The sequence below is a fragment of the Pseudoliparis swirei genome, chromosome 24 (genome assembly GCF_029220125.1).
Source record: "Pseudoliparis swirei isolate HS2019 ecotype Mariana Trench chromosome 24, NWPU_hadal_v1, whole genome shotgun sequence".
NCBI lineage: Eukaryota > Metazoa > Chordata > Actinopteri > Perciformes > Liparidae > Pseudoliparis > Pseudoliparis swirei.
Window position 1 is genome coordinate 10,405,990 of NC_079411.1, and position 21,654 is coordinate 10,427,643.

General features: G+C 40.3%; 2 protein-coding genes across 3 annotated transcripts; one reads left to right on the top strand and one right to left on the bottom strand.

Moving 5' to 3' along the window:
- Window positions 1-16: 16 nt before the first annotated feature.
- arhgef38 (Rho guanine nucleotide exchange factor (GEF) 38) lies at window positions 17-12,802 on the bottom strand. Its single transcript, XM_056409933.1, has 14 exons — window positions 12,447-12,802; window positions 8,169-8,353; window positions 6,906-7,023; window positions 6,657-6,804; window positions 6,526-6,543; window positions 6,131-6,330; window positions 5,881-6,017; window positions 5,515-5,619; window positions 5,304-5,423; window positions 4,029-4,403; window positions 3,806-3,943; window positions 3,083-3,284; window positions 1,428-1,732; window positions 17-657 (listed from the first exon to the last, which is right to left on the bottom strand). Exons 1-14 carry the CDS (start codon window positions 12,661-12,663, stop codon window positions 475-477), a joined length of 2,451 nt encoding a protein of 816 aa, XP_056265908.1. The 5' UTR covers window positions 12,664-12,802; the 3' UTR covers window positions 17-474.
- A 3,374-nt stretch (window positions 12,803-16,176) lies between these two features.
- Window positions 16,177-21,626, top strand: ppa2 (inorganic pyrophosphatase 2). Of its 2 annotated transcripts, XM_056409942.1 has the most exons (12): window positions 16,178-16,408; window positions 17,501-17,565; window positions 17,684-17,728; window positions 17,803-17,856; window positions 18,132-18,251; window positions 18,451-18,537; window positions 18,730-18,856; window positions 20,376-20,503; window positions 20,660-20,745; window positions 20,858-20,927; window positions 21,041-21,080; window positions 21,199-21,626. In XM_056409942.1, the coding sequence occupies exons 1-12, from the start codon at window positions 16,219-16,221 to the stop codon at window positions 21,219-21,221; spliced, it is 1,035 nt and encodes a 344-aa protein (XP_056265917.1). In that variant the 5' UTR covers window positions 16,178-16,218; the 3' UTR covers window positions 21,222-21,626. The 2 variants fall into 2 exon arrangements, with proteins under 2 accessions (XP_056265918.1, XP_056265917.1); XM_056409943.1 differs by lacking the exon at window positions 21,199-21,626 and having other exon boundaries at window positions 16,177-16,408; window positions 20,998-21,080.
- The last annotated feature ends 28 nt before the right edge of the window (window positions 21,627-21,654 follow it).

A 21,654-nucleotide genomic window follows, 5' to 3' on the forward strand; every position in this document is an offset into this window, starting at 1 on the left:
TTCTGCGGGACAAATGGAGGCTTGATCACGTTTATTCATTACGGAATTGTTCAAATATAAATGATAGATTTCTTAATTTCACATTTAATATATACACTTCAGTATGAATCAGTTCACAGATAACATTTACTTCATTAATAAATCACTTCATTATTTATATTAACTCATCAACACTGAAGTAAAAAATTTAAAAAGTGCTTGGCAGAGTGCCCTGTATTTTCCTACCATTATTTATGTTAATCACAGATTGCTGGTCAAGTCCCATTGGTGAGCTCTCATGATATGCTGAAGGCAAAACAGATTCAACACTTTTGGTTTGATACATATACGATGCACTTTTGACTTTCACCAAGTCGAAAAGTGACATGGTTTACAGTCAAGACTATTTAAATTATGTATGAAAGTGTAAGTGAGTTGATTTAAAATGCCACAAGTTGGTTTGGTTTCCTGGATGCATAAAAAAAGTCCCTCTATTTATGCGTAGGACATCCTGCCAAGGTAGTTGGCAGGGACGTATCCCTTCTGTCCGTTGGCCTCCGCTAACCACCAATCCTTATTGCCTCCCAGGTCACAGAACTGAAGGATGCGGACATGCTGGTACTCCTGCAAGGTCAGCTCCTGGTCACAGCGGGCTTGAAATGCATGCACGGCGTAGAACTGTGGAAAGAGACGCAAATTAGATCATATTAGCGGCAAATCTAATTTAACGATTTGAAAAAAATGTGACCGCAGTATTCGTTTTTGTGTGTGTAAATAGCACAATCTTAATTTCCACCGACGTCATTAAATAATATGTAAGTGTATTCTCCTATAATTCCAGAAGGTGGCACTGTTTATTAACTTTACACATGGACAGGATATATTTCAACCAGTCTGACCTACTGAGCCTTATAAAATTAATGTGTTAACTTAAGATCAACAACTGTCATATGATGAAGATCAGTCATATTGGGTCGTCATAGCCGATGAAGACTTACTGGGAGGACAACGCCTTTATAGCCAGAGTGACGGCACACTGTCATCATTTAATGTTATTCACCCCATTTAATTTCGATGCAAGCTAAACAGAGACAATGTGCAGAGTTTTACTGGCCCTCTGTAATAACAACTCTCAGATTTAACAGGTGGCGCTTATGGCCAGTTTAAGTTACATGGCTTGCTGAGCCGTTGTTTTATTGTAATTGTGGTGTGTGGTATGATGTGTTTCAGTGTTTCCCCCTATTTTTTCGATTCCTGGAACTGCTCGGTTAATTTCAAAGTGTTGCCCATGTTTGCATGTAGTGTTTCTGCAACTGTTGATTTAATCTTCTGGATATTGACTGTTCTCAAACTAAAGCTGATCAAAGATCTTGTACCTGTCCCTCTCGTCCTACGCTCTGCGGTACAATGACATTCATAAAGTGCATGAACGTGTCGGCCAAACACACCTGCTGAGCCTCAGCGTCCTGTGTTTCCTCCAGATCTTCGGGGCTCTCTTGCTCTCCCTGCAGTCCAGAGAGGATAGAGCCGCTGTCGGTGGTGTTGAGGTTGAAGCTTCGCAGGCTGCTGCTGCCACTGCCTGACACAAACAGGCTAAGGTCGTCGAAGTCCTCATCCACCATGGCAGGCGGCGACTGCTGCTGCGGCGGCTGCTGCTGCGGCTGCTGCTCTTTTGCCATCTGGCCCTTCCGCTGCGAGTCCCTCAGAGGGTTGTACTGCTTCAGGAATGTGGAGTAGACATAGCCCTGTGTGCCTAACAGTGACACAAAGGGGCAGTCAGGCAGGATGTGTGACCTCTCATGTTGAAGGGTCAGTTCAATCAAATTGAAACAAATACATTATCACTTTCCTCTAGTGTTATCTAGCAATGCAGGTAGCTTAAGGCAGTGCATGTTTTGAGAAATATATCTCTTAGATTTCCTTGATCAGATGCATTAAACACTGAAAAATCAACACCGCATCTCTTTTCTAAGACAGTGCCCCGCTTACTCTGGATAATCCACAGAACAGCCTCTCAACATTTCTGTACAAACTAGTTCTTTGTTATAAATCAGTTCCAATAAACAACTGTCTGTGGATTAACCAGATTACCCATAATTTATATGTATATATATATACACATATATATGTATATTATATATATATATATATATATTATATATATATAAATAGTTTTATTTATTTTGATATGGCAATCAAATATCTTTAAATATCTAACAGCGATGTAAATCATGGGCAAACTGCACTTCCTAAGACATTGTTCTTTGTTAATAAATTTTAAAAGCGCTTCATAAAAATAAATAAATTTCATCTGTGGGGAATTTGTGTTTGATACAGTCCACTGCATTATCTTACATTAAGGCTGTCAGCATTTGCATCTGCTTCAACAATCTTAAATCCATGCAAGGGAACTAAGGAATGTGTAAACGTGAAGCAAGCATATTCATAGTGTTGATATTAACAGAAATCGGAACAACACCTTCTTGGGATGCTTCTAATCCCAGAGGAACAGACAAGTCTATCAAGAATGCACTTCGTACCAAGAAACACGCGCTCACTCTTTTTTTTCTAACACTCATAACAAATAACTTGTTATTGCCAAATACAGAGAGGCGCGCAAGTGTCATCTCTCCGTCCTTGTTTCCCCAATATCCGTAGGGAGAGGCTTTGTACTCTAGGCAACGCTGCTTACAACGCGCTGCAGTTGTTCCAGACGAGACACTGGGATCTCAGGTGCCTCCGCGAGACGTGGAGGGGAGATGGAGACAAGCTACGGAGTTGGCCCTGTTGAGAGGCAACCATCTCCAGAGGCAGGCAAAGAGGTACCAACAACCATTACATCACAGGAGCCCCTGGGACTCATTTTTGTGCGCTGACTTGTCAGTGTCAGAAAGTAAAGTTCCGTGTGCCGACACAGCCTCAGTCATCGAACAGATGCAGGTATATTCTCAGAGGAATGTGCAATAAGACGTACACCAGCTATATAATATATCTGCAGGTGATCTGGTGTAAGAACTTAATTCACCTTGTGTGTCTTTCTAACTGACTGAGGCGAGTCACCACTGCCTCGTGGGTCTTTGTCCACGCACACATACACACTTGCCTCCAGTGAGAACGAGCCAGCGGCTGCTGCTGCCTGATGGGTCTGTGTCCTCCAGCAGGGCGACCAGCTCTCCCTCCAGCAGGCTGAGGTCCTGCTCCTGGCAGCCGTTACACTTCCTCTTCAGCTGGTACAGACGGCTCGGTGGATATTCTGCCCGCAGCCAGGCTCGCTGTTCCTCGGTTTGATGCTGCACCTCCGGCATCTAAAGGACGCAAAGGGTGTCATTATGTGAAGTGGGTCTGGTGTGTGGGCCCATGTAGGCTCATCGTTGGTTATCATTGTCTGAGATTATTCTAAGGAGGGTGGGAAGGTAATAAGGTACTGGCGGTCGGAGAAAAAGATTTTCTCACATGTCCGAGCACAAGCACACGCTCATATATAAGTATGTTTAATTAAGCACATGCGTCAACACTGACACACACGCAGATAAATAAGTCTCAGGGGACTGATACCTGGTGGAACTTTCCAAATGCCCCAGTTAATCACAGCAATGAGCTGTTCAGTGTGGCGGCCTTCGATACGACTTAGAGCTGCTCATTTTGGACTTGGAATTGGTTCAACAAATTTAGGAATTCAGGAATATGTGTGACTTTTGTTTCAACCGGGAGTTAATGAGAAGTTTACAGACACTTAAAGAATAAACCAGGGCTCTAACTAGGGTAGATTGCAGACTATAATGAGCATTTTCTCTCGATGTGAATGATCTCTTCTAGATTCTTTTACCACTATTTTCTTATCCCGTTGTCTCTCAAAGCTGACTTTTCGCTCCATCAACTTCTGGGCGTTGTCCTTGACGAAGGTCAGATTGTTCAGCTCATCCATGATGCTGTTCTGCACTTCAGCAATGTTTGACAATGGAGCCTGAAAAGACAAACAAGACACACTTTAGAGTCAATATTAAACAGACTGAAAATGAATCAGTGTTCTTTATGTGTGGGATCCTCACTGGCAGCTGCTGGATGGATGGGGCCCGCAGTAGTATTTGATCCATTAGCCCTCGGAGCAGGGCCACTAGATACACCACACAGTTTGTCAGGACAGTATAAGCGGCCTTGTTGAACCTCTGCAACTCCTCCACGAGCAAGGCATTGAGAGCTTCATAGTCCCTCCTGGCGGGACCGGGAGGGTCTTCTAACACCGGTGATGGCGAGGAAGAAGTGGTGGATGACGTGGACGAGGATGAAAAAGAAGAAGAGCGCTCCAGGCGGCTGCAGTAATCCAGCAACTTGTCATATCGCTTCTGGATGAGCTTCTGTGGAGCGGTGAACATGCCTTGCAGCGAGGAGAGGGGAGCGAGGACCAAGCGCTCCATGCTGTCTTTCTGCAGCAAGAAAGTCAATGAGCCAGGGAGAGGATAAATAGAGAATTCCAGTATGCCCATTAAGTATTCTCTGTACATGTAAGTAAACATTTTTACCGTACTTGTGCATTTTTATGTGAATTTGATCTATAAATGGCTTGTTTTCAGAATACAGCAGCATCTCTAATTCCCAATAACTTTCCATAACTGGAGACAGCAAAGTACGCCGTAACATTAACCGGAGCTGCTACAGCTTCATTTGCATGCAGAAAAGCAAGATGTAGTGATGTTTTTATCTTATAGTAATACTTAAGCAGACATTACAGCGTCCATCTTTTATAGTGTAATGGGTAGTGCTAAACATAAAGTAAAAAGAACAGTTACTCTGGTGAAAATGTTCTCTTTCCTGAAAGCATCTATCAGTTACACCCGTCATGTTTTCATTATAGGAGACACAATGGATCCCCTTTCATAGAAAATAAGACCGTCAATGTGCTTCTTAGAGTGCCAATGCCTTTCTATCTACACTTATTTTGTAAAGCTTATTACAGACTTTGGTTTGAGGCTGTGCAACACAAAGAATCTTATTCAAAGGTATAGTCATCTTAGAAATGGCAGCAGTGAGAAGAGGGCAGGAAAGGGAAGGTGGCCGTTAGGGACCTAGTAGGAAGGTTAGAGGCACAGAAGAAGAGGATTAATATAATAGACAGAAGGCAAGCAGCTGTGGGCAAAGTGACAGATGATTCACAGTTGGAGGGTGAATGGGAGGTCATGTAGGAACAGGACAGTGAAACAAGGACACAAATATAGAAGATTCAGGGAGGAGAGGGATCAACTGGGCTGTAAAGTAAACTATGCCGTGAATACAACTAATACCATGGTTGTTGTTGTTATTGTAAAGGGAAAAAAGCCATATCTTACAAAGTGCTTATATGGGTCATTTCCATTATTTTCCGAAGAGCCGTTTGTGAGGTTTTTGATTGGATCCTTGATCATGTCCTCCATGTCCTGGACATTCTGAACAGCTACTGACACCATCTCCTGCAGAGCAGCCGTCAAAGGAAAACGTCTCAGAAAGTTTGAAGCCATTCAAATATACACTTTGCAGCAGGACACGCGAACATGAACCGACCTGAGTGTGCTGCAGGTAACATTGCACATTCTTGGCCAGCTGCCTCACAGCCTTCTCCAGACTCCTGAACAGCTTCTCCTCTCTATCATATATTTCATCTCTCACCTACAGACGGAAGAGTTATTTAAACATGCTTAAATAGGAGCTAAATACAAAATATGCATCTGCTTGCACTATTAACAACTGCATAAAAGCAAAAATTTGTATTTCAATATTTTACCTTGACGCCAGACTTTCTTTTTTTTACTTCAAACTGTCATGTTTATTTTAACAATCCTCATAACTTGTATAACATGTACTCATTTATATTACTGTAAGAGGGCGAGGAGGGAACTCTCAAACTCTTTTTATGCCACCGTATTTTACCTGTGGTTCAACTCCAGTAAGGATCTTGAGATAGCCAGCAAACCTGTCTCCTTTCTTTCGAATAGAGTGAATGTTGAACTTGTTTAGTTTGCCCCTCAGTGTGCCTTCATCCTCTACTACCCTCTTGTACTTCGTAACTGAGAATGAAAAGAAACCAACATTTAAATGAAAGATAATCTTCAAGGAACTAGCTTTGCAAAATCACACATTTTGCTCAATAAATAGTCATGAATGGTAAACTAAATATCACCTATATCTTTGCGTCTCTTGAACTCGTTGATGTTAACATTGATGATCTTGGCAGCAGTGAACGCCTTCTGCAGCGGCTGATAGTCAGGGTGACCTTCAGGTGTTGCATGCCACAGCTCCCCGAGCAGCAGCGGGTACTTCATGATCCTCTGGACCGGTTTGATGAGCAGTGAACCCATGTTCAGTAAGTTGGGTTTCCCTCTGTGGGAATAAATGTATATACAGGAAACGGTCATTGACATGAACTGATGGATAGAAATAAGATTCACAATGCATGACAACAAAAACATAACCAAAACTGCTCATTAAACACAATAATCAAGACATATATTACAATATATTTAATGTAGAATTCAGTTGATTTTGAACACCATGTTATCACTAAATAGTACTCACTCTTGGTCATAGATTTTCCTGTAATTACAAAGACAACGAAACACAGTCACCAACAAAATAAAACCCAACGTTAAGAATATCAAGAAAGTTATAATGAGAAAAAAATACATGAAAGATGTGAATTGACTTACTTCAGAGCTAATACACATGTGGTGAAATGTTGCTTTATTTCTTCATCTTTCTCATAGGATTTGAGTGATATGTTGGCATCGTCATGATGGTAACAGTAAATCTTATATACATCTTCGATAGCTGCCTTCGCCTGGATGAAAATATCTCCTTCAAATAGAAATAGGACGTGAGATCTTTTGTCGAATACAAACCAGAGCTTTAAAAGTCAGCAGAGGTACAAATCAGGCCAGTAGTCAACATGACATTACCTATGACAACTGCCTCTGGATCAGGCTCAGCGACGGCCTTGTGCAGTCTGTGAAGGAGCCCTGCAGAAACTTCACACACTGTCTCTGTGTTGGTGAACAACCTGTCTACATCCACAACCTGATGAAGGACAAACACTTTCAATATTCCATTCAAATGAAACCAAGATGAACATCTTCTTGAAGTGTTTTGTTTTTGTCCAAATGTGAGCCAGAATTACTGCATAAATAAGCTGTCATTTATATGAATTCACCTTTATTTGAACATCGCAATCCTGATTCCTGTGATGCATTATATTTGTATTACATGTTTCTCACTGTTTACAAATAGGATCGCATATGTCACATAAATGTTCAATAAGGGGATGATTATTATTCATATATCAAGTCATATATCATGATGCTGTAGCAAGCAAAACAGGAAGTTAGATGAAAAAACAGAAGAATCCAAGAGGCATATAGATAATATTTTCTAAATCAAACGAGTCACCAGCAGAGAGCACACTACGACTGTCTAACACTGAAGTCCACTCAAAATGAATTTCCCCTGTTAGTTTCTGTGTGCCTAGCTGTGTGCAAAACGGATTTCTACTGTCAGTTGAACTAGAATTGTTTTCTTCTTTTTATTTGGGGAATAGAGCTTGAGAAAGGCACATGCCACCTTAATTATACATGCACTTGTTTGTTTATGCAAAGGGTTTGGAAGCAAAATAGCTGCTGCCAGCTTAAGATATTCATGCTATTTATTTAGTTTTAGCAAGGAATACGATTCCATAACCCATCCTTGAAAAATGTTTAAGGCTCAAACTGTGTCTCAACATATTTATTCAAAAAAGGATTTCTATGACAGAATCTTCCTTTCTGATCAGATCAGACTAACATGTTTTCTGTGGTTAAGAGATCAAATCTGTAACAAATACAGTACATCAGGCCTTCAAATTTGTAACTTTTAATTTTGAACACTTGGATCATTTGTTATAAAATAAATCTCACGATTTTAGTGTGTTAATAAGATACTGTTATGGTTTGGGTTAATGTTGTACATCAGGATTATATTAAAAAGTGGGTCAAGATGTACCCGAATAAGCAGGTGAGACTGTTGAACATCAACTTTTTTTCAGCAGACAGCCAGTTGAGTTTTAACACTTTACAATTACGTTTTGATCTCAAGAAAATGTCACCATTGTCGTGTGTATACACGTTGGTGGAGTTAATACCACATTAAGCCCCAAGATTTCATCGGGGGCCCTAAAAAACGTAATGTACCTGCAGATTCCGGAGAGGCAGGACCACTTCTCTGATGCACAGCTCCAGCTCTGTGAGGTAGTCCTTTTCAGTCTGCACCAGCTCCTGGATGACCTTTGCCCTGCGGTTCATCATCCTGGAACGGACCTCCTCCGGGTCCAGTGCTGGAGAGGGGGGTGTGGACCGTTCGTGTGGACCCATTTTCTCTGAGAAAAGTTGACATTATAAGATTTATATCAAATAAACAGGTGGTACGTGGCTGGCCAGTCACATGACTATGACAGCATCTGGCCCAATGAGTCAGAGGGGTTGTATAAGGATAAAGCAAATGTATGATATTGTGAGCATAAACCTACATGTTGCTGTAAATCTGCAATTTCCCCTAAAAGACTGTGTTTGCCAACATTTCAAGCCATCTGTGTGTATTATCTAAAATTCGGGTAAACAACCTCCCCCTGTGGGCTGTGCATGCTTGGAAAAACCAACATCGCTTCTAAAACATCGGCTTTTCGCCTGAGCACCCATCAGTATTTCACGGGGATATAATTATTTTGACTCCAGCACCAAAAGGCCTCACTTAACATGCCAGTCAGGCTCACTCCTCTTTTTATTATTATTTCCCTGCTGTCTAATCAGTATGGCTGCTCTGTGCTTTGCATGGCAGGCAGGAGTGTCTGTTCAGGGAAGAGGGATGCTTCCTTGCTGCCTAATCGACGCCGCACACCACTGGGGGGGGGGGGGGGGGGGGCAGCGAGGCTCGTGTCAGGTTACAGAACTAATCGTGCCGCTGATGTAATGCTCCGTCGTGCTCAGGCATTCCATCTGCTCAGACTGGGAGTTTGCAGGAGGAGTGGCAGACAATGATGAACACACACCTGAATATGTACACACACAAATGATTCACATAGAAATACACACACACACACAAACTCATTTTAAACCACCTCAGCTTACAACTTTTACACAAATACAGCATAAGATTGGGACAGATAAAGTTAACCTTAGTGTACATGTTATTAAGACATTTACAGAATATTTATGCTCCCGTTTTATGAAATAATTCTATGCGGCATATTAGCTGTCTGAGTAATGATTAGTCAAGGCACACCCCTTGTAGTCACACCTTGTGCTCTCATTAATGTAATTCTGGGTTTGGACCAGATATTGTTTTATTTTTGGACATGATAATAAAGTAGGCAAGAAAGTTGCACTGTCAAAGAAAACAAGTAGGGCAGGTGTAGGGACGTTCTTTTTTTTCTCCTTTGTTTAATGCGCCTGCATTTAATTCGAGGCAACGGGAAGTTGCAGGTGCTATGAATGGCAGCGTAGCTGTGGGGGAAAGGAACAGTAACCAGTGGCTGAAGCTGGGTGGAAGGACTCATGTGACTCGGGCCAGTGGGCAGTACTTTCTCATGAATGCCAACACTGTACAGATCGCGTTCACACATGACTGACTTCTGCCGAGATCTGATCACATTCTGCTTGCAACGCTGCATACAGTGACTTCTTGCATTATACATTTTCTAAAGGTAATATTCAAATGAGAGAACATGTTTATGTATCTTAGTATTTCCTTTTAATACTTGATTCAAATGCCTATTGTACATTGTATCAGTTGAAACTGCAATACTCTCTTCCCCCACTTTTCATCTCTTTCACCTCACTTTTTTTATCAAAGCTTTCTTCTGAGTTCAACTCTTTTGTCTGGTGCAAACTCAGTGTCCACAGCACTCAATTATAACTGAACTGGGAAGTCATACACCTTTTCCTCCAGTTGTTAATAATTGACTGATAAGACTTCAATAAATAGTCATGGTCATCTGTTTGAAGTATAAAAAAAAGGTCAAGCGTTGAAAGAAATCCTTGATAAATATTAATCCACGTTTTGTTGCAACAAACAGTTTTACTGATTGATGTTATGTAATATAATTATCACATTCATGTTTCCACATAATCACAAAGTGTCACGTTGGCTTTCAGTGTGAAAAGAGACCCCAGAAACACTGAAAAACTCCACATGAGAAAAATGGCAGATTCATATTCTATTTTCGATCTGGTTTTCGGCCATTTTTATAGATCATTAACTTCAACTCAAACATGTTCTTGCTACTCTACAAAGTCTTGATCAGAGAATTGAAATAAAGATTATCTTCAAAGCACTTTGAATTCTGTGTGAAATTTGTACCGTTCACAAAATACCTTGAAAAAATGATCCCACACTGACACATTCACAATAAAATAACTGAAACTAAAATGTATCGTAGCCTATCTGGACTCAGCAGCAGATCTGCGCTGACTTCTCCCTTTGCCAGCATTATGTTTGGTGAGGTACGGTTGCCGACACAGGAGTTCCCACGAAAGTGGATACAAGGCTTTTCACTGTTCAGCCCATTGAATGGAATCCAGTAGACGGCCCCTGAACAGAATACAAGGCATGGTGTATCACGTATCGCCGGCAAGAAAAATGACCCGCATGACTTTGCCACACAGCAAAGTGAACAATGGGATTTTTTTCACTGCAAATATATTTTGGATAAAGTTCACTGAAATTGAAGAACGCCAAAAATTGTCGACAAAAACAATTCATTCAAATATTAAATTGAATGAAAGTTAGACATTTATCGTATTTTAAATTATGTTAACATTCATTGTGTCTTATCCTTCTAGATGCAACATACATATATATATATATATATATATAATGCAACACAAGCCTCAAGGTGACAGACACACAGTGAGAAAGACTTCAGTTCTCCTACGTGATAGATAAAGTTAAATAAATATTAAGATTTAGTTCAGTACTGTCCCCTCACGTGAATTTTGCGCTGGTAAATCATTGTCAGAACTATTTTATTTAGTGACTGTAAATAATTAGACATAGTGATGTCATGTTGCCATGGTTCTGTGGCTTGCCCAACCTGTCTGACGAGCAGCTGAGACGGGCTGTGGAGCAGCAACTCACATGTTTTTTCTTTCAGTGAAGTCATCGTTCTGTCAATATTTGCAATGGTAATACCACTGTAAATATGTAATGCAGCTTGTCAGGTGTGTGGCTAAAGTCGAATAGGCCGGGTGATTGGTTTACTGAAAACATCCCCAATGTTATATGACAACCCTGCCGCCATTATGCAGGTTGGTCAAGAAAACAGACAGTGCAAAGGAAAAGAGAGTGTCTCCGTTTCATGTAAACAGAGCAGATGCTGATAAGGCAAAGTGTGTGTGTTTGTGTGTGTGAAACCTATGTTATCAGTGCAACACCAAGTGAGAAGAAGGCTACAAAATAAACTGAATAAGCTATTTTAAAAGAGGTGCCACTCGTCATATTGGCGTCATGGTCATGTGTATTGTTCACAGGAAGGAAACCCAGAACAAGTGGCACAGGAAAGCCAACATACTTATGCTAATCTTTATTAGTAACCCCCTATTGACTCGGTGATGACAGTCATTTTGCCTGAAGTGCAGCATTCCTAGTCACAGAGTGCATTCCAAGGACTGGTGAAGTCAGTTTTTTCTGAAATGCGGACATGTGTGTGTGTGTGTGTGTGTGTGAGAGTGTGTTTGTGTCAGTGAAAAGATGAGGTCAGCAATTGTGATGAGGTAAACACACAGCTGGGTTGACAATTTGTTTTAATCACAACTCATTCTCCATTCCTTTTCGTTCCTTCCTCAATCAATTCAAATTGTTGTGATGTATTCAATGTTAACCCAACTGTGAGACTAAAGGTCAGACTTGAAAGTCGTTTGGATTAAACTTGGTAATAAACATTCATCCGAACATCCGTCCTCACACGTCACTGCTGTCTTGTTTACGAGCTGGTCTGGAACACTTTAAAGCCACTCCTCTGTGCCTGAGTTTGGAGCACAGTTTGCATATGTGGCTGCATCCCTGTGGGAGTATCTCCTGCTCAACACATAGCAACACAACAGGTGCCCATCGAGCAGTACCTAATCTATGAGCATCGCTGACTCTGTTGTGAGCTAGGATAGTGGAATAAATGTATGCATCAATGTGTTTTGGTTTTGTGCCATCTCTATCTGTATGTTGCCATATCTGTATGTTTCTGTGAACTGGTTGGGAAGACAAATATATCTGTGTGTGTTGAATGTTTGCCCTTAAGCCATAGATTCTGTTCTTAAAGGCCATCGATAATAGACACATGTAACTGAAAGTTCTCGAATGTATGTAATCAACAAGCTTTCAAAGTAAATAGTTGAAAGACTTTACACTTAGTGTTGGCTCACAGGTGTGCAGATTGTTGCCATAGTTCTGACCCCCAGGGAGGTCAATAGGTGGTGTACCTTTAAGTTTAGCGCTGTACTCCGTCTTGTCAGACTGTGTCCTCCTCACCAGCGTCCCCAGGTTGAAGTCACCTTTGGCCGAGTCCTCAGCCACTATAGTGTCCGTCTTTCTCCTCTCCAGGTAACGCAGGAACACAGGCCGGTTTCTCCTCTTTATCACTTTGTCCTTCTCTTTTTCCTTCTCCTTTTCAGCCCCGCTTGCCTCATTGGGATCCATGGTGAGGCCTTCAGCTCACGTTTAGAGCCGTCAAGGAAAAAAGAAGGGAAAGATAGCGGGACAGGAAGAGGGAGAGAGAAATAGAGGGAGGGAGGGAGGGAGGGAAAAGGAGAGAGAGAGAGAGAGAGAGCCTGGGAAGTGCAACAGGTGCAGTGTTCACTGTGCACTGACTGTCAGCTCTGCTCAGGTAATCTAGCTCCTCCCTGCCTACCTGTCATGAGAGCCATGTGGCCACACCTCTCCACTGCTGTGCTATGCTTCTTCCCTCTTCTGCTACACTATGACCTATCCATCTCTTGGGTTGCGGGAACAGGTCTGCTTAAGCAGCATTCCGTTTTAATGCATCATATATCTGGAACAAACTCTTAGAAAACTGTATTTCAACACTCACTTCCTTTAAATCAAGGCTGAAGACGTTGCTGTTCGCTACTGCCTTTTATTAAATGATGACAAATGTCTTGTTTTCATTGTCTATTCTCTATTTTTAATGACTGTTTTTAATTGTATTTTAATGTCATTGTACGATGTGATTATATTACACTTTGTCTTTTGTTTTCTCAATTGCTTTGCTGCCGAAACCGCTGTTATAAATCCAAGGAGAAGGTTTGAGGACAGAACACTGACCACCAGCAACAGTCTTATTTGACTAAAAATTAAAACTAAATGTCCTCAAAATAAAATGCAAGTGATATCTCACAGAGAACACTAACAATGCAAGACAATTAAGTATTTATTTAAAAATGCAAGTTGCTGGAAATCTTGTAAAGCATACGAGCCATTACAGAGAGCTTAATATTTACACAATGAATGAGTGATTTCCAAATCAACCTCAACTTACAGTCTATTTCATCACAGCAGCTGCATTATAAGAAAAGTTTCACATTACTATTGCACGTCAGCTAACATGCAAAAGGGTGTTCAAGGACACAAAGCTGCTGCTTTCTATCTGTGTTGACTAGTTGTCAGGTTCGTGGTTTTTAGTGGTTTTGAAACAAACTTTGTTGTTTGTCAAACTATGATCATCACATTGTCATATAACTATACACACGTTATTTTCTACGCCTTTGTTTCTCTATAAAAACCTATACATTTACACTAATAACATGTCCTTTCTGGTTCGACAGGTAATGTATCAACACACATGCTACCACAATGATTTCTGGTCATAGCAACCAGATACTGCGTTCCACGTCAGAACAATGAATGGATGCATTTCCTCCCTATTGAAAGTGCAGATAATGAGCACACCCATTGTGTTTCAGATCCCTGTGTAGTGTGCTCAAACCACACCTGTTTTACTTCCATTAAACTAGACACACACATGTGGCTCTCAACTAGCAGGTCATAAACACAAGACTGTATATCTAGCATTGCATCTGGTCATCATCACTATTGTTTAAGAAAAACTCAAGAATTAAGCAATTTAAAGTTAATTTTTTAACTTAGTCTTTTCTGGTTAACCAGCAGTTATATTGTTTTCAAACATATCAAATGTCAATGTTAGCAGTATTATGTAACACATTGTTAAACCATCCTGAACAATTGAATACTTTATACAAACATGAAAGTGAGTAAACAAAGTCATATCCTCAGCGCTGTCAGCGTGGTGATATTATTTGTTTTCCCCTGAAGGCGCTCATGTGTCATCGTGTCTCTCAGGGTGTGGCTTTTCTTGACCTGGTCAAGGAGAAACGTGTTATCAGAGCTGCGAAATAAGTAATTCAATGTATACTGCCCACATAATAAAATGCAGCTTCTATGAAAGACTTCAATTTACAATTGTTTTATTTTTAGTAACAATTAATCTGATGATTCTTTTTTTCAGCTAATTCTTTCTCCCAGAGAATGATTGATTCTTGCTTGTGAATTGACTGAAATCAGGTGAATTTGATGTTAATCAACAAACCATTCAGTTCAATGCGATGGTTTCCAAATCTTTTTTATACTTCAAAATACAAACTTTCCAGCACAGTCCCCATAATAGATATACGTTGTCCATATTGTAAGCTGCTGTTTCAGAATGATTATGACCAATAACAGCAAACGTTTTCAGCCAACAAACAAACAAAAGTATCTGTATCATGCTAAAAGGAACAAACGCTAACAGGACCTATTGTTGGGTGAGACAAGATAACAAAGAGATCCTTATTTTGATCTTATTTTGTCAGCAGAGCGAGTCAGTTGAATGAATGAGGAAAAGGAAAATAAAAACACACCATGCCTGGAACTGTCTTTTACAGCCACATACTTTTACTGCTAGCCACATCAGTGGAAACATTTTGGTTGAGTGTTTTGCTGATGGGCACCGACGACGAAGGAAGGAACGATCTTCTCATTTGGCTCTCCATTCAGATTTTCCAAATCAGTACAGAAATGAACTTACTGATTAAATATCTCTTTTTGTATTAGGCACATTGCATTCACAAAAGAAAAAAGCCTATAGCTATACACTTGTCCAATAGGATCTAGTGCTCGGCAGAATCAAAACAGTTTGGCAACAGCATCAAACGCAAGCGACCTTTATGGCTGCCATCAAGGTTGCTGGGGTGGGTGTTTGTTCATGATACAATGGATACATATGGACTTTGATCTTGTGATGTATTGTGCAGATAACCATCAAATATATTAGCTTCAAGTCATAAAAACAAAAGCAGGGGGACATGAAGCAACATTGACCTTTATGGTTGTTCTCACTTCACAGGAATAAGGTACCTTGTAAAAACAAAACAAAAAAAGAAACAGGTGCTTTTACTTAATGTTATTGACAAAAGGTCTACAGACTTCTTGTACTGGCTCTTCTTCTATAGAAAGTAACCATAGTGCATGTTTTCATGTATGTTAGCCGTGTGATGGAAATAGCTCAATTAAGAAGACTAAACACGTTAAAAGAAAGGAGGGAAAAGATAGAACAAGGATTAAAGGTGCACATCAACTAAATTAAGAATTCCTATATTTTGCCATAGGAAAGTTAATAAAATATGTGTGACCATGAGCTTCTCTTTCTCACAGCCGGAAACCAGAGAAGTAAATCTCAAACTGGTGAGGTCATCAGGTATAAAGTCTGGAGCTGCTCCTTAGACAATGAATGGGAGTCATGCGTCTCTCTGCAAGATCCGCAAACCATGTCTCCGACTGAGAGCAAGCTCTGCGCAATGTGTTCTGCAGAAGTATAAATAAAGCACGAGTGTCATCTTTGGATGTGTTTGTAAATCCAATTTGACATTGAATAATTAACGAACGGGTAAGTTAATGGATGAAAGACTTTTCAATCATTATGTAAAAAGCTAAATAAAGCCTCTTGTCCTCGAGTGTGTCGCCAGTGAGGAGGACATATTACTAGGATGAGACATGAGACTGTTACAATATAACTATGAAAAGTTAATAATGGGGCTAAACCCATTCACAGTGCTAAAGTGAATGTTGTATGAATGCAACGCTTGAAATGCTTTTATTGTGAAAACATCGCTCCGGAAGCGTTCGTTTCACTCTGGCGGGCTTGACACAACTGGACGGTGGCGGAGCGGAGAAGGGAACCCGGAACCGAAGGAAGTAGAAATGAGACCACTGCTGCTGCGCTGCTCGCTCTGCTGCTCGGCGACAGTTTTCGGCTCGTTTTCCGCTTCCCGAAACAAACTCGTCACACAAGCAGCAGGGGTTCCTCGGCGGTTTTATTTCAGAAATACAATGCCCTATCAGACGGAGGAGAGAGGACGCCCCAATTCTCCCGACTACAGGATTTATTTTAGTAAGTTCATCACCGCCAACGTGGGAGGAACCTGTGTGTCCTCTGCATTGCATATTGTCACGGTTGAGCCACATAGTCCGGTGTCGGACAGGTAACCACAGCTCGACCTCCAGGTCAAGGTAAACGTGTAACCTTCAGTTACAAGAACGTGGTATTACAGGCACGTGGCACTCCTTACTACGTAGATTTTAGATTGAAAACACCACCAGTAGTACAGTTTCCTGCACGGTGGCTAAGTATAAAGCAACTTCCGGTTTGGGTGATCACGTGTATTTATTGTCTGCACAAGCAACCTTTTGATGAACCGGTTGAAAATACGACTCAAATTCAGCCACTCTTGTCACATTATAGGATACTATTGTTATGCAGTAAAATATTAACCGAATACAATAACACATGGCTCTGTTTCCAATACGGTTAATGTGATGATATGTTGGTCATGACTGCAGCTGTTTTAATTCAAACTAGAAATTTGAAGTATTATCAGTAGTGTACATCATATCCAGTAAAACCAATAAAACAACAGTCAGGATACTAAATTATAAAAACTAACTCACCATGAGTTGACTCTTAATTCGAGGTTTACTTATTAGCCTTTTCTGGAGCTTTTCAATGACAGCCATCCTTATTGGTCCGAGCTACATCGGACCAATAAGGATGGACAACACATGAACTATTTCCTATATTTTATCAAACTACTGTTTGACATCAAATGTTGTGCCGTGACAAGAACAATGGCACTTCAGAAAGAACAGGTTTAGCATAATATACAGTATACAGAGTATACAGTCAACAAATGCTGTATTTGGCTTCATATGCCCTCAATCCAAAACTAAATTAGAAGTAATCCTGCAGTGAAACTGTTCTCTCTGCTGTTAATATTTGCAGCCAAAAGACACTCATTGTGTTATCATGTCGTTAGCTACACTTTTGTGTCATATATCTAGAATGTTCATAGACACCGGAGACGATATATATTGACCAGAGATTTCTGTATGCAGTTTAATCATTTGATGTACAATACAGTCTTGTGAAGTTTCTGTCTTTGTATGGAGGTTTTATTTGTGACATTTCTTATTGTATTTCCCTTAGAAACCTCCGAAGGAAAATACATTTCACCATTCCATGACATCTCACTTGTAGCGGAGACCGAACAGGTAACTCTTTGAGAGCAGAAGCTTTAGTTTCTGTTTTATGACTATTGCAGAAAGTTCATGATTCTGTCTGCCTATTCAACGGTATGAACCCAATATTCATATATTTTTCTTTTGACAGGACAATGATGTGCCATCTAAAAAGCCCAAGAAGAATGAGAGTGAGGTACTGTCAGATTCCAATACCTGAAACAGTAGTGTGAAGCATACACTTCACCCAGCTTTCTTTTGTACTCGCAGGTGCTCTTTAACATGGTTGTGGAGGTGCCTCGATGGACAAATGCTAAAATGGAGGTAACAAGGCCATATATAGAATTGTACCTCACCTTTTTTAAATAATTCATTTGATTATTGCACTTCTACTACAGCTACCACTGCTCTTAAAAATAGATTTTCTAAATATTTAGCGTCGCAGTAGCCCACAGCTATTTTATATATTATTTAATGAGTCTCTTAAGTTGAGGAAACCTGACTTACTGTTACCTAGAAATAGCTTGACTGAACAGTCCAAACTGAGTTATCTGTAGATAAATACAAACATACACCTTCATAATTGCCTCAATTTCCAGATTGCAACTAAGGAACCGCTGAACCCGATCAAACAAGATGTAAAGAAAGGAAAGCTCCGGTTTGTTGCCAACATATTTCCCCATAAAGGTTACATTTGGAATTATGGGGCGCTCCCACAGGTGAGGAAATGCACAGTATGAAATATGCTATTCAGACTCTGTTTCAGTCTGCTGCAACTTTTAAGATTCATTTTGTTTAAAAAAAAAAAATCACAATTTAGTCCACACTCTTTTTTTCTAACTATTTATTTAGCATTTAAAGTCAAGAAGTTAGTTGAAATGTTTGTGAGAATATTTTGATTTTGTCTTCTTGGAAAAGACGTGGGAGGACCCAAACCACACAGACAAAGAGACAAAGTGTTGTGGTGACAATGATCCCATTGACGTCTGTGAGATCGGCACACAGGTAAGGTGTGTGTGTGTGTGTGTGTGTGTGTGTGTGTGTGTGTGTGTGTGTGTGTGTGTGTGTGTGTGTGTGTGTGTGTGTGTGTGTGTGTGTGTGTGTGTGTGTGTGTGTGTGTGTGTGTGTGTGTGTGTGTGTGTGTGTGTGTGTGTGTGTGTGTGTGTGACCTTTGTAATTTGCTGCTCTGTTCTTCAGGTGTGCTCTCCAGGTCAGGTGATCCAAGTGAAAGTGCTGGGCATCTTGGCCATGATCGATGAGGGGGAAATGGACTGGAAGGTTATCGCTATCAATGCTGAGGACCCAGATGCCAAAAACCTTAATAGTGGGTGCTTTTCACAGATCATAGATGACATCTAAAAACTGCCGTACACTAACCCATCCTCTATCCTGAGTAACTGTAGTTCAGGAAACCTGCTGCCAGGGAAAATAGGGTTTTCATCTCAGTGCTAAATCAAACTATTAAGTACAAGCGGCTTGTATCAAAGAAACAATTTGTCGCATTTTGGGTAATCCATGAGTAGAACTGGAATACAATTAGAGTTTCACGGTGTACCGCTACTAAAAAGGTATCGCGGTACCCCTACGTTCAAAACGATACGGTTTTGCATAGTTTTAGCATCAAATACATTAAAGCAGCGCACGATATGAGCGCACTACATAACAGACAGTGGAGAAAAGCCCACTGACATACAGAGAACCGTTTGCTAAGCGTGTTTCAAGGGAGGCCTACATAGCCGTGTATAATCAATGCTATGATGGCAACAGGTAGTTTTCATTAATATCTTGCTGTAGGCTAATACTAATATAAATGCCATTTGTTAAGTTTTGAACAAGCTGGTGAAAAGGGAACCATACAGATGTTTTATTTATTACTATTATTGATAAATATAGCAGTATCGTATTTGTGGTATCATATCGAATTCTGGTATTGTATCGGGTATCGTGACATGTATGGCAGGTATCATATCGAAGTCATGATTTTGGTATTGTGACAACCCTAAAAACAATACATAACTGTCTTCATTAGTTTCTAATCACCTGAAACTAGTTGTGATTTTTGTGAGCTTGGAATTATCTCTTCATATCTCCATGGACTGTGGATCCTTTTCTCAGACTCGGGCATGTTGCAGAAGAACCAAACTGGCTAGAGAGCGCCGTTCACGTGTTCACGTTACCTGGGCCGCCTGAAGCTGTTAGCGTGAGCCGCAGGGTGAAAAACCACACCACTAGATGTCACTGTCATGTTTAAGATGCCAGTGTCCCTGGAAGCAAAAAGCCTTTAAAGTTAAGCTGCCAAACCAATCTGCAGGACTTGTCAGATGTTTCCTTGACCCCAAACTATAAATATGGTATTAATGTACCTGCACAGCCCGGTTGAAATTCAAGTGATTGAATTTGAAAATAGAATAAACATTTGCAGATCCAACATACATTTTTTTTTAAAGCAGCCCAGGCAGTAACTTCCAACTGTAGTTAAAACCAGTCAACGTTTCTTAGAAAACATTTTATGTATTCTAAAGGCCGAATTAACATGTTGAATGCCTTTTTTTATTCCATACACATTTACTGAACATTTTCAAGCCTGCATTGGTTACAATACAGCTGCAACCTCCTCCTAATGTTGTTTGTAATGGGGCATTGCCACTTTAAAATATTTTCTAAACACTTACAATGCTCCATAAGGATGAACATATTCGTCATCATGCTCTTATTTTTGCATTAAGATATATTCCAAATACCAAGTGTGAATGGAGCGGTCATATCTTATTCATACCAGGACGAATAAAGTGCACATTGGTCCTCTCTTCTTATTCTGCTGAATGTGTTTCTGTTTTCCTCAGGCATAGAGGACGTCCGTAAGAGCCGGCCTGGTCATTTAGAGGCCACCGTCGACTGGTTTAGAAAATACAAAGTGCCTGATGGAAAACCTGAGAACCAATTTGGATTCAATGGACAATTCAAAGACAAGGTACCAACTTTTGTAACACCAAACGCATTACAGCCAAGACGTGACATTTAGTTTTCTCGGGGTTGGAGTTTATTGTAGTTTTTCGGTGGCTAGAACCGACTGGATTGCTCTTTAAGAGATCAAATGCTAAGTTCTTCTCTGATGCCCTCTTAATAGGACTTTGCACTGGAGATCATTAAGTCCACCCACGAGGACTGGAGGGCACTCGTGCAGAAGCAGACCAATAGCAGCGGGATTGAATGGTAAGTTGTTGGAGGTAAAACTCCTGCAGTGAGTTTATTATGTGTGTCTGTGTGTGTATATTATTATTATTTTTGTTTGATTATAATGAACACTATTTACTCTTTTGATCAGCAAAAATATCTCCTGCTGCGAGAGCCCTTTCAAATGCAGTGCAGATGAGGCCAGAGATGTGGTGGAATCGGTAAGAACTTAAATGCTGCTGTGTTTACAATGATGATAGAAAACACAATAATAAAATATACATTTATTAGCGTTTGGTTTGGTAAATTTCCTGTTCAATGTGGGATACTCCAGGCCCCTGCATTCGACAGCACGCATCCTGTGTCTCAAGATGGTAAGTAATCCATGACTAACCGGCATTACATTTTGTTTATTTTCAGTGTTTCAATACTTGTATTAATTATATTATTATTTCAATGTTTTTATGTGATTCTATATCTTCTCTTGCACAGTGGAAAAGTGGCATTTTGTTTAAAGACAACATGGAAACAACAAAACTGTTGAAGCAGCTGCTTCTTTTGAATGCAGCTGGTAAGAACTCATTCTCAGCTGTAAAAAGTGCCATCTAAGTTTAATATCCAGTAAAATATGTAGAGATCAGATTGTTTTATTATAATGTTGAGGTAAATCACAAAATAATGCATCTCCTTTCCATTAAATTGTTAATGATATTGTATAGGCACTACAGTATTTTTGGGTCAAATATCCAGGTCCATCATTGTACAAAACTAATATGTCGTGCTAATATGCTCCAATTTGCCTTCAAGACTTAAGTCAGTTCCTGCCAACGTCCACAAACAAGACGCTATTTGTATGTTACAAGTAAACAATTTCTTTCTGTTTTGGGTAAATAAATAAAAAATGGAACGTGTGAACATGGCATGATCTCTTTCCACATTCATTTCAAA